Here is a 15,349-nt window from a genome sequence, read left to right on the forward strand (position 1 = left end):
GGGGTTTTGGTCAGGTGGCTGCTCCCATCACCTCACTGCTGAAGGGAGGACCGGTGCGCTTGCGTTGGTCAGCAGAGGCGGGCAGAGCTTTCAGTCGTTTGAAGGAGCTGTTCACCAATGCGCCCGTGTTGGCGCATCCGGACCCCTCTTTAGCGTTCATAGTGGAGGTGGATGCATCCGAGGCTGGGATCGGAGCCTGGCTGTCCCAGCGCTCGGGCGTGCCACCCAAGCTCCGTCCGTGTGCCTTCTTTTCGCGCAAGCTCAGCCCAGCGGAGCAAAACTATGATGTAGGGGACCGGGAGTTGTTAGCTGTAGTCAAGGCTCTGAAGGTGTGGAGACATTCGCTTGAGGGGGCTAAATACGCTTTTCTCATCTGGACTGACCATCGTAATCTCGAGTATATCCGGGCAGCTAGGAGACTAAATCCACGTCAGGCTAGATTGGCCATGTTTTTTACCAGGTTCCGGTTTACCCTCTCATACTGGCCAGGCTCCCAAAACACCAAAGTCGACGCTCTGTCCCGCCTCTATGATACCGAGGAGCGGTCCATTGAGCCAACTCCCATCATTTCACCGTCATGTCTCGTGGCACCGGTGGTATGGGAGGTGGACGCGGAGATAGAGGAGGCCTCACGGTCAGAGCCGGCCCCCCAAACTGTCCAGTGGGGACTCAGTATGTGCCGAGGGGGGTCCGGGACAAGCTGATCCGGTGGGCTCATACTCTCCCCTCCTCAGGTCATCCGGGCATCGAGAGGACAGTGCGGAGTCTGAGAGGGAACTACTGGTGGCCCACACTGGCTAAAGACGTGAGATTTTATGTCTCCTCCTGCTCAGTGTGTGCTCAGAGCAAGGCTCCTCGGCACCTGCCTATAGGGAAATTACAACCCCTCCCCGTTCCACAACGGCCGTGGACACACTTATCGGTGGATTTTCTTACGGACCTTCCCCCGTCCCAGGGAAGTACTACGATCCTGGTCGTTGTGGATCGGTTTTCTAAGTCCTGTCGTCTCATCCCGTTGCCCGGTCTGCCTACGGCCCTGCAGACTGCAGAGGCCTTGTTTACCCATGTCTTCCGGCACTATGGGGTGCCTGAGGACATTGTTTCTGATCGGGGTCCCCAATTCACGTCCAGAGAGTGGAGGGCGTTTATGGAGAGACTGGGGGTCTCGGTCAGCTTAACCTCAGGTTTTCATCCCGAGAGTAATGGGCAGGTGGAGCGCGTAAACCAGGATGTGGGCAGGTTTCTGCGGTCCTATTGCCGGGACCGGCCTGGTGAGTGGACAAGGTATGTTCCCTGGGCTGAACTAGCTCAGAACTCCCTACGCCACTCCTTAACTAACTTGTCCCCTTTTGAGTGTGTGTTAGGTTACCAGCCGGTCCTGGCACCATGGCATCAGACCCAGACTGAGGCTCCTGCGGTAGAGGAATGAGTACAGCGCTCCAAGGACACCTGGAAAGCCGTTCAGGACTCATTACGGTTACCGGCAGAAGAGGAGCGCTGACCAGCACCGCAGTGAGTCCACCGTGTTTGCACCGGGGGACAGGGTCTGGCTCTCGAACCGAAACCTGTCCCTCCGCCTGCCCTGTCGGAAGCTGGGGCCGCAGTGTGTGTGGCCTTTCAAGGTCCTGAGGAGAATAAACGAGGTGTGTTACAGATTTCAACTTCCTAGGTATTACCGTATTAACCCCTCGTTTCATGTGTCTCTCCTCAGGCCGGTGGTGGCTGGTCCCCTGCAAGAAGGTGAGGTGCCTGAGGTCCCTCCGCCCCCTCTGGACATCGAGGGGTCCCCGGCGTACTATGTTCGGGGCATTCTGGATTCGAGAAGCCGGGTGGGGGGCCTACAGTACCTCGTGGACTGGGAGGGGTACGGTAAGGAGGAGAGATGCTGGGTTCCGGTGGGGGACATTTTGGACCCTTCTCTCCTGATAGATTTCCACCGCCTCCACCCGGATCGCCCAGCACCTCGTCCTCCGGGTCGTCCTCGAGGACAGTGGCAGCGCGCTGCAGGGCCGCGCGTCGGGGGGGGGGGTACTGTCACGACTTCTGGCGAGGTTGGCTCTCCTGCCTGTTCGGGCGGTGCTCGGCGGTCGTCGTCACCGTCCTACTAGCCACTACCGATCCCTTTTCGTTTTTGTCTGTTGGTTTTGTCTGATTGGTTTCACCTGTGTGTACTTTAGTTAATTAGTGTCTGTATATGTAGTAGGTTGTCCCGCTCTTGTTTTGTGCGGGATTGTTTTGTCTTCATGTCATGTTGGTGGAGTACTTGTGGTTTTTAATTCTCCGGTCATTTTATGATCCTGTGTTGGATCATTCACCCGGTGTGTTGGGTTGACCGTCGTTTTCTACATCGGAGAATAAACTGTCTATTACTGTACCTGCTCTCTGCGCCTGATTCCACTCACCTTAGTACTTTGTGACATAAGTGCCACAAACAAAGTTAACTACCCACACTGAAATGAGGGGAAAAAGGGCTACCTAAGTATGATTCCCAATCAGAGACACCGATAGACAGCTGTTCCTGATTGAGAACCATACCCGGCCAAAACATAGAAATATGAAACCTAGAAAACAAAAAATAGAATGCCCACCCCACATCACACCCTGACCTAACCAAATGGAGAAATAAAACGGCTCTCTAAGGTCAGGGCGTGACACATATCCATATTTTTGTTAGCTGCATGTGTGACAATTCCACCAGTCCTATTTATGATATAATTTACAAAGATTATACCGTATAAATATTATTATTTTTTAAATATTTTTTTAATCAATTAGTATATTTGAGTTTAACCATAATATTTGTTCTGTCTTTTCTGGTGGATTAACCTGAAATTGCAACCAACTTTCTATGGCTTGTTTTAAAAATAGTGACATTTTGGAGAGTATTTCATTTTCAAATAACCGAAAGGGAAATGTTGTAATCTGAACAAAGGGTAAATGCCCTTCTTGAACATGGGGTGAGACATTCTTACTAATCTGCTAGAGAACCAGTTCAGATGTAAATATATATTTTGTATGACTAAAGCCTTTAGTGAGAGGTCTACTAATGCTTTAAAATTTAATTATTTCTGCCCAAATGTATATTCTTATATAAATCGACCCTTTTTAATTTTGTCTGGTTTGCCGTTCCAAATCAAATGTAATATTTTTTTTTGCTCATATAATTAAAAAACAAGTCGATAGGTGTAGGCAAGGCCATAAGCAAATGGGTAAACTGGGACATGACTAAAGAGTTAATCGGGTGATTTTATTATTTATTTATTTTCACAAATTTACACAGGCATTTGCCTTTCCATTGTAGCATTATCTGAGCTGGATTAAAAATAAAGTTTAACATTATTTTTTTTTTTACTTTGTTAAATGGCTTTACAGCGATGTCCGTCTTCTCCTGATGGGGTTTTTTATGAAGGAATTACATTTTTGGCTGCAGCTTGTTTCTTGGCCTCTTCTACACTACGACTCTGACACCAGTCTCGTATGTAAACCCTGAAGAAGAAATGCAGATGAGATGCTTTCTGTATGGACAGATATCATGGATACTACTTTACATTACATTACTCTTTTTCTTGTCATAATTATTTACATAAAGGATTCAAGATTTTGAATAATCGAGTTGGCTTTAACAAGTGCCTAAGGATGAATTTGTAGGCATGAGTTTACCGCTCGTCCAAGCATTCAAACACAACGGGGCTCAAGAGACCTAGAACTGCCTGAGTCCCTCTTTAACCTCAGTAGACACAGACAATGGCTGGATTAAATCAATCCCGCTGGCTCTATTAGCCATGACACGGCAGTAGCAGAGAGATGGCATTAGACCACCTCTAATCGGTTTACTCCTACTGTACTGAGACAAAAGAACAATGGCTGGCTGACCATCAGGTCACTTTATTCTAGGACCTGCCTTGGGAAGTAGGGGTGCTGAGGGTGCCCTGAAAAAGCAGAATACAGTTGTTTTTTTAATACAAAAAACAAAACAAAAAATGTTTCTTCACAGAAGTAGTGCACTGGGCCTATAATAGTCCTGTAGTGCACTGGGCCTATAATAGTCCTGTAGTGCACTGGGCCTATAATAGTCCTGTAGTGCACTGGGCCTATAATAGTCCTGTAGTGCACTGGGCCTATAATAGTCCTGTAGTGCACTGGGCCTATAATAGTCCTGTAGTGCACTGGGCCTATAATAGTCCTGTAGTGCACTGGGCCTATAATAGTCCTGTAGTGCACTGGGCCTATAATAGTCCTGTAGTGCACTGGGCCTATAATAGTCCTGTAGTGCACTGGGCCTATAATAGTCCTGTAGTGCACTGGGCCTATAATAGTCCTGTAGTGCACTGGGCCTATAATAGTCCTGTATTAGCTGTCTGGTATAGTCGTATGCAACGTTGGCAAAAAGCGACTTACAATTAGTGTGTTTATCTTAAGATAACTACATATCACAATCGTAGCAAGTATATATTCCCTCAATAACGATGTTATCAGCAATGTCGATGCTATTAGGAAAGGGGGAGGGTGCCAGGACAGAGAAGAGCTTCGAACTGGGCTGAGCGGGAGCTGCCTTGTGCTGCTGTACACAGCTCCCCACTTTGTCCACTGTTTAGTGTTTTTTCATCATGAATCTTGTTCTGGGAGGAAGCTCTGCAGAGTGGTCACTAGCTGGCATAGCCACAAAGTCATAAAATCATATTTTAAATCTAACCTTAACCACACTTCTAACCCTAATGCCTAAGTAACCTTAAATTAATACCAAAAATCACATTTTTGTTTTTCATGATTTTTTTTACAATATAGACAATTCTGACTTTGCATCTAGCGGATATCTCGCAGTTCTGCCTCAAGGACAAGACTCATCCCAATTAAAGTCAACCTGCACTCTGTCCCTCCAACATCCCGTTTGACAAATCCCCCAAACTCTGCCCAACCTCTCAACCCTGTCCCCTACGCCACCTTTCGAGTCCCCTTCCAACCTCACCTTCTCCTTACACTCTTCCCCAATCACCCTACTCCTCCCATCCTGCCTTTAGACTGTTCAGTGAATCTGATCACTGACTGATGTTTAGTCTGCCTGTGTAGTGGTGTTCATAGTGAACTGACTGACAAGGGCCACACGGCAATTCAGACCATTAGTTTATTTTTATGAAGCCCATTATTACCATGCCTACTCTCCCAACTCCCCCCTTCAAAACATTAACAGATGGCCACTTCGACTGCACTAAAGCTGCACTCTTGCTAAACACTATATATTGAGATTAATGTCACTTAAAGATACAGTGGTGAATATTCTGGGGATGTTCTTAATCTCTTAATCTGTATATCCCTGAAACATGAAAAAAATGTATGCACTCACTACTGTAAGTCGCTTTGGATAAGAGCGTCTGCTAAATGACTAAAATGGAACAGTTATTATAGTAGTAAACATATAGCATAATGGTTAGTCATTTAACCACACTGTTTAAAATGAGCTAAAATAATAGCAGGAAGTGAATATGGGTTTTATTTATCCTCAGGCCAGGCCAGGACATTAGGTGCCCCGTTCCCCACTCTTGTCACCGTAAGGTAAGGTTGGGATAGTTCAGATTCAGGAAGTCCTCGTACTTACTCACCATCCATGTGAATCAGGTCTGGTAGAAATACTGTGTTTTGGACTTTACCTCAGGAAGTTCCCTGGCCGTCTGTCTGAGAATATCAGGAGATTCCTGTGGTGCCATCATTATTTCATAAAACTATAATAGTGTGTGAATTCTGTGAAAAGAAAGGGATTAACTCATTGGCTCTATATCCATGTCTTCTCTTCAGTTCCCTCAACATGGCTGGGTAGTGATGGTCTCTGTGCTCCCGGTCTTGTCTCTGCATCGGCCCTTTACAGACTGAGCTCTAAAAATAATACACCACTTTCAATTAGCCTTCAGCTATCTGAAGCTTTTCAAACAAGCAGCCAGCTGAGTTGGGACTACTGAACAGACTGTTGGGAAGGGTGTGTGCTTTGACAGGTTATAGTTCACCCATCTCTCGTCTTAAGAGGGGGGGGGGGGATCTTGTGTTGGTCTCCTTGTTCTGTGGGTGGGATGGGAGGTCGGGGTTAGACCCCTGAAGGGACAGATGTCCAGGCCCCGCGTGCCTCTAAATGTCCCCTGAAACTTCCCCCCTGCCTATGTACTTAACTCACCCCAGACTGTAGGTAAGCAACTCCTACTAGTTGGATGAGCTGATAGGCCTTGTGTATCTTAGATTCAGATGTGGTGGGTGTATTACAATCTGAGACAGAACAAACTCCAGTTGATGATGAAGAATTCTGACAAGCTTTTTAATGTTCTGTACAAGACTTGACTTCTGTTACCCATTTGTTTCAAAAGTAAACTTTTCTAAAAGTTTAAATGCCACATCAATGACAAAAGCCTAGTTTCAGTTGGGGAATTAAATGTGCTTCATTATAATACAGATGAAATGCCTCCAAATGATCAAAAGTAGAGCTACTGCTGCATTTGAACAGGCAGCGACTTCAGGCAGAGAGTGTTTGTGACAGATTGTCTCATTGGTGGGCTGGCGAGAGGGAGGGGGAGATCGACAGATGACCACTTCAATCCTGACAGCGGATCTGAAACGCAGCCTGCTCAGCGAAGGCTCAGCCACCATTTGTCAGCTTCTCAGAGATTGGAATATTCATAGCATCACGTTTCCCAAGATAATTGCAGCCCTTACAACTTAAGACAGAAGGGAGACACTACACGCTCTAGATGGCTGTGATAAACTAAATGAGATGGTAGTCAGTCAGTCACTGTGGTTGTGAAATATAAATGCCATGTTAAAAGACACAAATAGCTGCTGTGCTGAGGAAGGATCTGTTAAACACATGTCAGGGGATAAGTGACGGGGTAGTGTGGCTTAGCTGGAGAGATGCACAGTTGGTAGACAGGGGACGAGTTCACTAATGTGTTTAGATTAATTGATGTTTGAGATTGGACTAATTCACAGCATATTTGCAGTGCTAATTAATTTGATTGGGTGTTGATGCATTACTGTGTTAACAGATGGATAGTTAGGCAGGCAGATAGTCTTGGTCTGATTCTTTACTTTGTAAAATGCCAACCTGAAATATTTATAAAGGTATAAGAAGAGACATTGATTATTTTGAGGTAGTATGTGTGCGAGAGAGAATTTTAAGGCTGGAGTAGTAGTGCTGCACAGGTTACCTGAGGCTGCCAAGTCAAGCATCTCATCCGGTCTTCATTTGCATAGAAAAGGCTGCTAACCTCACTGTATGACAGTGACAAAGATCACATTCCTTTTTTAGTTTTGTCGTTCGTTGTGTCAAACTGTCATATTTGTAGCGTAGCACCCCATATTATCGGCATATTCAACATCGTTTAAGAAATATATTACCTTCAACCATGTTATCTTGTGATCAAGCCATCAATGTTTTGTGATTTGGTGTCGTAAAAATGTTAGCTAACGGGTTAGCAATTAGCATGTTTGACATTTCAGTGGAAATGCTACTACTATTAGCTTTTTGATAAGCGGTTTAGCAAAAAACGACAGACGGTATTATCGGCATATTATCTCCAGTTATTGGCCACCTTATATCTTGTATTTGAACAAAATTGTATCCGTTTTAAATTTTGTTTAAAAAAAGAGACCCCAACCTCGTATCTGAAGTGTTTATTAGACAGTTGGCTAGCCTTCCAGTAAAAAAAGCGGCTTGCCTGTAAACCTTTCATTGCGTTACCTGGTGCACCCTCCTGTAGTCCCTTAAAAATGGTTCTTCAACATCTTCTTCAGTGTTGTAACCCAACAGTGTCTCATTATTTGTTTTACAGATTAATCTTATGTTTTGAGAAAGTAGATAAGTTTAATTCTAACATGAGTATGAATACTTTTGGTTAAAAGTTGTATATTAAATGATTGGTCTGTTATACAGTTGAATTTTACAATCTACTGTGTGTGTGTGTGTGTGTGTGTGTGTGTGTGTGTGTGTGTGTGTGTGTGTGTGTGTGTGTGTGTGTGTGTATACTTCAATAAAAATCGGTGGTCAGATAGCTAGAAGGGTGTCTTTATTCACAAAAATGTTATTTTCCAGGCCATTTAAATGTTGAGGTTGACGTGATTTAATCCTCCAAACGCTAGAGAGTGTCCGATGTTGGGGGGAAATTAGCTAGTGCGGAGATGTGTATTATCATAGTTTCCAGTATGAGACAGAAGCATTGCATTAATGTGTGATGCCATTTTTCCCTCTGACACGTTACATTTTTCATGTATTTGTTTACTCTGTGGTGGACTAAGATATGAATTATTCATCCACTTTGGCAGTAGAGACTGCAGAATAGGATGCGGCACAGGAAACATCAAAACACTGCACAGCAAGGAAGTTGCCAGGGATTTGAACTGTCATGTACAAGCACAAAACACAATGTACTGCTCTCACCCAATCACCTCGTTTTCCTCTCGTCTAACCTTCAAACAGAAACTCTACTTATAAAATATGCTCAATTTGATTTCAAGGACAATATTTGACATTGCACTTGTGATGACATTGACAGAATACCGCATTGGAGATGGATGTGTACTCCAATTCTGATGTATACAGTGGGGCAAAAACGTATTTAGTCGGGGTGAAAACACCTTTTCTGCAAAGGGACCAGGACGACTGATCCGTGTAAAGGAAAGAATAAATGGGGCCATGTATCGTGAGATTTTGAGTGAAAACCTCCTTCCATCCTCAAGGACATTAAAGATGAAACGTGGCTGGGTCTTTCAGCATGACAATGATCCCAAACACACCGCCCGGGCAACGAAGGAGTGGCTTCGTAAGAAGCATTTCAATGTCCTGGAGTGGCCTAGCCAGTCTCCAGATTACAAACCCCATAGAAAATCTTTGGAGGGAGTTGAAAGTCCGTGTTGCCCAGCAACAGCCCCAAAACATCACTGCTCAAGAGAAGATCTGCATGGAGGAATGGGCCAAAATACCAGCAAGTGTGTGAAAACCTTGTGAAGACTTACAGAAAACGTTTGACCTCTGTCATTGCCAACAAAGGGTATATAACAAAGTATTGAGAAACTTTTGTTACTGACCAAATACTTATTTTCCACCATAATTTGCAAATAAATTCATTAAAAATCCTACATTGTGATTTTCTGGATTTTTCTTTCTAATTTTGTCTATCATAGTTGAAGTGTACCTATGATGAAAATTACAGGTCTCTCATCTTTTTAAGTGGGAGAACTTGCACAATTGGTGGCTGACTAAATACTTTTTTGCCCCACTGTATATCTCATATACAGAAGTTTGCATTTGAAAGACAACATTCTTAATAACATGCATGTAATCAATTAATAGATAATAACGATCAGCTGTATTCTGTGGTTTCAGTCTATTTTTTCTGTTTTACCTACCTGGTAAAATAATGGTAATATGAATAGATAGACTAAACCATGCCAATGCTCTCCTCTCCCAAGTTCTGAGGGATGACTTCCGCCAGGCCCCCAGTGATGTGGTGGTGGCAGCCGGTGAACCAGCAGTCCTGGAGTGTGTTCCCCCCCGCGGTCACCCTGAGCCCACCGTCTCCTGGAAGAGGAACAACGCCCGCGTCAGCAACAAGGTTGACCGCATCTCTGTGAGTCTCGCCTATATGACCCCTGATCTTGGACCCCTCGTTACAGCATCATGCTCATTAGAGTTTACATACACAAGTTCCAACCCAAAGCTCACTGAGTCAGTGCAGTTCAATCCCAAGTCAACCCAAACTGTTTCAAAGGCCATTAATATAATTAATGATACTTGTTGATGATGGTGGAATCATTAATGATACTTGTTGATGATGGTGGAATCATTAATGATACTTATTGATGATGGTGGAATCATTAATGATACTGTCTATGCATTTTGTAGTGCTGATGTCAGATGATGGAAGTACTGGCTCTCCTCTGAAAAGCACAAAGGCTAATACATGACGTGATATGATGACCTGTCATCACTATTTTGTTTTTCAGATGCGTGGGGGCAAGCTGATGATCTCCCACACCAGGAAGAGTGATGCTGGCATGTATGTGTGTGTGGGCACCAATGTGGTGGGAGAGCGGGACAGTGATCCTGCTGAGTTGGTGGTGTATGGTGAGTCTCGTGTGTGTGTGTGTGTGTGTGTGTGTGCACGTGTCTTTGTGTGTAACTCTGGGTCTCTCTTTGCAGAGCGTCCTGTGCTGATGCGGAGGCCGGTGAACCAGGTGGTGATGGAGGAAGAGACCATTGACTTCCTGTGTGAGGTACATGGAGACCCCGCTCCCACGGTACGCTGGCGCCGAGAGCAGGCAGAGCTCCCCCGCGGGAGGTGAGGACACATTGACCAACAGGTCTACTCACTAATAGAAAAATTAACTGCTTGAATTGCATCTAAAGAGAGACAAAACACCCAGCGATATATTGATTTATGGAGTCCTGAAGGTACAGAATGAGGGAAGTCCATTCACCAGGGGTGCACAGATTGGGTTCTACCTGTGTAGAGCTCATGTCCCTTTGCCCTTCCAATCTCCAAAGTGCCCTTTTGGGCGGTGATATAATTTCCTTCAAAATTAATTTGTTGTATAATATTGTTTCATTGTTGTTCTGTACCCACTGCCTGCAAGTAGTCGTGATGTCATCAAGTTTGCTTATCCCATAACCCACTCCGTCCGTTGGTAGCGCCTGTTGATCTGCCCTGTACGGAGCTCACGCGTGCCTGGTATCCAAACATGCATGGCTTGAGAAATGCGGTCACTACTTGAGTATGTGTAGCTAGCTACCTAGTTTAAATATCAACAGTATTGTCAGAGTAGCATAATATTTCATTTAACACCCGCTTTAGCCTACATCATCAATAATATTCGCTCTGGTTGGCTGATACACACAGCATAGAGAGGCAGAAAGACAGAGAGGAGACGCTACATCAATGACCCTCCAACCCAAACTCACAGTTTTTTTCAGTCAGAGTTGCACGACAGGGCAGCAGCAACACAGGCAAGCTAACCACCATATACTAAAATATCCACACAAGCCACTAGTCAGCCAGCCATATATCACGAGATAGAAGATTATGAATATTATATTATGTAGTTATTTTATACAAGCATTGAAAATAAATCATAATCAGTCAAATAAATCTCACTAGCTAACTAGCAGATGTACATCAATCATCAATTTGAATGATCAGTTGATAGCCCACCCTCCTTTTTGATGTTAGTCATGTGTTTAGGAGGCACTGTAGCTAGCTTGCTTACAATTTGTAATGAGTGAATGTGTTGCAGAAATAAATAGGGGGATGCTTTTTTAAGTGTGTGGGGTGTGTGATACATTGATTGATTGATTGATGGAGTGCTGGAAGTACAGACAGACTGACAGAATTAGGGAAGCCCATTCACCAGGGATGAATATGCGATTAAAGTATGTGACCTAGAAAGCACAGCTACAGTAATTACTCATTAATTCATGCCTTCCCTTCCCTCAGCCAATACAAATGCATGAATGGGAGGCCAGTGAGGATTCATTAGTTTTGACATGTACAGTACCAGTCAAAAGTTTGGACACCTACTCATTCAAGGGTTTTTCTTTATTTTTACTATTTTCTACATTGTAGAATAATCATGAAGACATTAAAACTATGAAATAACACATGGAATCATGTAGTAACCCAAAAATATATTTTAGATTCTTCAAAGTAGCCACCGTTTGCCTTGATGACAGCTTTGCACACTCTTGGCATTCTCTCAACCAGCTTCACCTGGAATAATTTTCCAACAGTCTTGAAGGAGTTTCCACATATGCTGGGCACTTGTTGGATGCTTTTCCTTCACTCTGCGGTCCAACTCATCCCAAACCATCTCATTTGGGTTGTGATTGGGTGATTTGTGGAGGCCAGGTCATCTGATGAAGCACTCATCACTCTCCTTCTTGGTCAAATAGCAACACAGCAGCTATTAAAACATTCCCAAACCAGAAACCGTGGATTGATGGCAGCATTCGCGCGAAACTGAAAGCGCAAACCACTGCTTTTAACCAGGGAAAGGTGACTGGAAACATGACTGAATACAAACAGTGTAGCTATTCCCTCCGCAAGGCAATCAAACAACCTAAGCGTCAGTATAGAGACAAAGTAGAGTTGCAATTCAATGGCTCAGACATAAGAGCTATGTGGCAGGGTCTACAGTCAATCACGGATTACAAAAAGAAAACCAGCCCCGTCGCGGACCAGGATGTCTTGCTCCCAGACAGACTAAATAACTTCTTTGAACGCTTTGAGGACAATACAGTGCCACTGACACGGCCCACTACCAAAACCTGTGGACTCTCCTTCACTGCAGCCGACGTGAGTAAAACATTTAAACGTGTTAGCCCTCGCAAGGCTGCAGGCCCAGATGGCATCTCCAGCCGCGTCCTCAGAGCATGCGCAGACCAGCTGGCTGGTGTGTTTACGGACATATTCAATCAATCCTTGTCCCAGTCTGCTGATCCCACATGCTTCAAGAGGGTCACCATTGTTCCTGTTCCCAAGAAAGCTAAGGTAACTGAGCTAAACGACTACCGTCCCGTAGCACTCACTTCCATCATCATGAAGTGCTTTGAGAGACTAGTCAAGGACCATATCACCTCCACCCTACCTGACACCCTAGAACCACTCCAATTTGCTTATCGCCCCAATAGGTCAACAGACGACGCAATCACAACCACACTGCACACTGCCCTAACCCATCTGGACAAGAGGAATATCTATGTGAGAATGCTGTTCGACTACAGCTCAGCATTTAACACCATAGTACCGTCCAAACTCATCATCAAGCGCGAGACCCTGGGTCTGGACCCCGCCCTGTGCAACTGGGTACTGGACTTCCTGACGGGCCGACCCCAAGTGGTGAGGGTCAGTAACATCTCCACCCCGCTGATCCTCAACACTGGGGCCCCACAAGGGTGCGTTCTGAGCCCCCTCCTGTACTCCCTGTTCACCCACGACTGCGTGGCCATGCATGCCTCCAACTCAATCATCAAGTTTGCGGACGACACTACAGTGGTAGGCTTGATTACCAACAACGACGAGATGGCCTACAGGGAGGAGGTGAGGGCCCCCGGAGTGTGGTGTCAGGAAAATAACCTCACACTCAATGTCAACAAAACAAAGGAGATGATCGTGGACTTCAGGAAACAGCAAAGGGAGCACCCCCTATCCACATCGACGGGACAGTAGTGGAGAGGGTAGTAAGTTTTAAGTTCCTCGGTGTACACATCACGGACAAACTGAATTGGTCCACCCACACAGACAGTGTGGTGAAGAAGGCGCAGCAGTGCCTCTTCAACCTCATGAGGCTGAATAAATTTGGCTTGTCACCAAAAGCACTCACAAACTTCTACAGATGCACAATCGAGAGCATCCTGTCAGGCTGTATCACCACCTGGTACGGTAACTGCTCCGCCCACAACCGTAAAGCTCTCCAGAGGGTAGTGAGGTCTGCACAACGCATCACTGGGGGCAAACCAACTGCCCTCCAAGACACCTACACCACCCGATGTCACAGGAAGGCCATAAAGATCATCAAGGACAACAACCACCCGAGCCACTGCCTGTTCACCCCGCTATCATCCAGAAGGCGAGGTCAGTACAGATACATCAAAGCAGGGACCGAGAGACTGAAAAACAGCTTCTATCTCAAGGCCATCAGACTGTTAAACAGCCACCACAAACATTGAGTGGCTGCTGCCAACATACTGACTCAACTCCAGCTCACTTTAATAATGGAAATTGATGTAAAAATGTATCACTAGCCACCTTAAACAATGCCACTTACCCAACATTACTCATCTCATATGTATATACTGTACTCTATATCATCTACTGCATCTTGCCATCTGTATGTAATACATGTATCACTAGCCACTTTAAACTATGCCACTTTTATGTTTACATACTCTACATTACTCTTCTCATATTTACAGTGGGGCAAAAAAGTATTTAGTCAGCCACCAATTGTGCAAGTTCTCCCACTTAAAAAGATGAGAGAGGCCTGTAATTTTCATAATAGGTACACTTCAACTATGACAGACAAAATGAGAAAAAAAATCCAGAAAATCACATTGTAGGATTTTTAATAAATTTATTTGCAAATTATGGTGGAAAATAAATAAGTATTTGGTCACCTACAAACAAGCAAGATTTCTGGCTCTCACAGACCTGTAACTTCTTCTTTAAGAGGCTCCTCTGTCCTCCACTCGTTACTTGTATTAATGGCACCTGTTTGAACTTGTTATCAGTATGAAAGACACCTGTCCACAACCTCAAACAGTCACATTCCAAACTCCACAATGGCCAAGACCAAAGAGCTGTCAAAGGACACCAGAAACATAATTGTAGACCTGCACCAGGCTGGGAAGACTGAATCTGCAATATGTAAGCAGCTTAGTTTGAAGAAATCACCTGTGGGAGCAATTATTAGGAAATGGAAGACATACAAGACCACTGATAATCTCACTCGATCTGGGGCTCCACGCAAGACCTCACCCCGTGGGGTCAAAATATCACAAGAACGGTGAGCAAAAATCTCAGAACCACACGGGGGGACCTAGTGAATGACCTGCAGAGAGCTGGGACCAAAGTAACAAAGCCTACCATCAGTAACACACTATGCCGCCAGGGACTCAAATCATGCAGTGCCAGAAGTGTCCCCCTGCTTAAGCCAGTACATGTTCAGGCCCGTCTGAAGTTTGCTAGAGAGCATTTGGATGATCCAGAAGAAGATTGGGAGAATGTCATATGATGAAACCAAAATATAACTTTTTGGTAAAAACTCAACTCGTCGTGTTTGGAGGACAAAGAATGCTGAGTTGCATCCAAAGAACCCCATACCTACTGTGAAGCATGGGGGTGGAAACATCATGCTTTGGGGCTGTTTTTCTGCAAAGGGACCAGGACGACTGATCCGTGTAAAGGAAAGAATAAATGGGGCCATGTATCGTGAGATTTTGAGTGAACCTCCTTCCGTCAGCAAGGACATTGAAGATTAAACGTGGCTGGTTGTTTCAGCATGACAATGATCCCAAACACACCGCCCGGGCAGCGAAGTAGTGGCTTCGTAAGAAGCATTTCAAGGTCTTGGAGTGGACTAGCCAGTCTCCAGATCTCAACACCATAGAACATCTTTGGAGGGAGTTGAAAGTCTGTGTTGCCCAGCAACAGCCCCAAAACATCACTGCTCTAGAGGAGATCTGCATGGAGGAATGGGCCAAAATACCAGCAACAGTGTGTGAAAACCTTGTGAAGACTTACAGAAAACATTTGACCTCTGTCATTGCCAACAAAGGGTATATAAAAGTATTGAGAAACTTTTGTTACTGACCAAATACTTA

At 44.9% G+C, this 15,349-nt stretch overlaps 1 protein-coding gene across 1 annotated transcript in view; it reads left to right on the forward strand.

Moving 5' to 3' along the window:
• Positions 1 to 15,349, forward strand: part of LOC135552974 (roundabout homolog 2-like) — a 77,883-nt gene that overhangs the window by 36,188 nt on the left and 26,346 nt on the right. Inside the window, exons 3-5 of the mRNA XM_064984951.1 lie at positions 9,445 to 9,602; positions 9,979 to 10,099; positions 10,175 to 10,313. Of these exons, the coding sequence (XP_064841023.1) occupies positions 9,445 to 9,602; positions 9,979 to 10,099; positions 10,175 to 10,313 (418 nt within the window). The remainder of the gene's footprint in view (positions 1 to 9,444; positions 9,603 to 9,978; positions 10,100 to 10,174; positions 10,314 to 15,349) is intronic.

Source organism: Oncorhynchus masou, chromosome 13, assembly GCF_036934945.1.
Source record: "Oncorhynchus masou masou isolate Uvic2021 chromosome 13, UVic_Omas_1.1, whole genome shotgun sequence".
In the NCBI taxonomy this organism is placed as follows: Eukaryota; Metazoa; Chordata; class Actinopteri; order Salmoniformes; family Salmonidae; genus Oncorhynchus; species Oncorhynchus masou.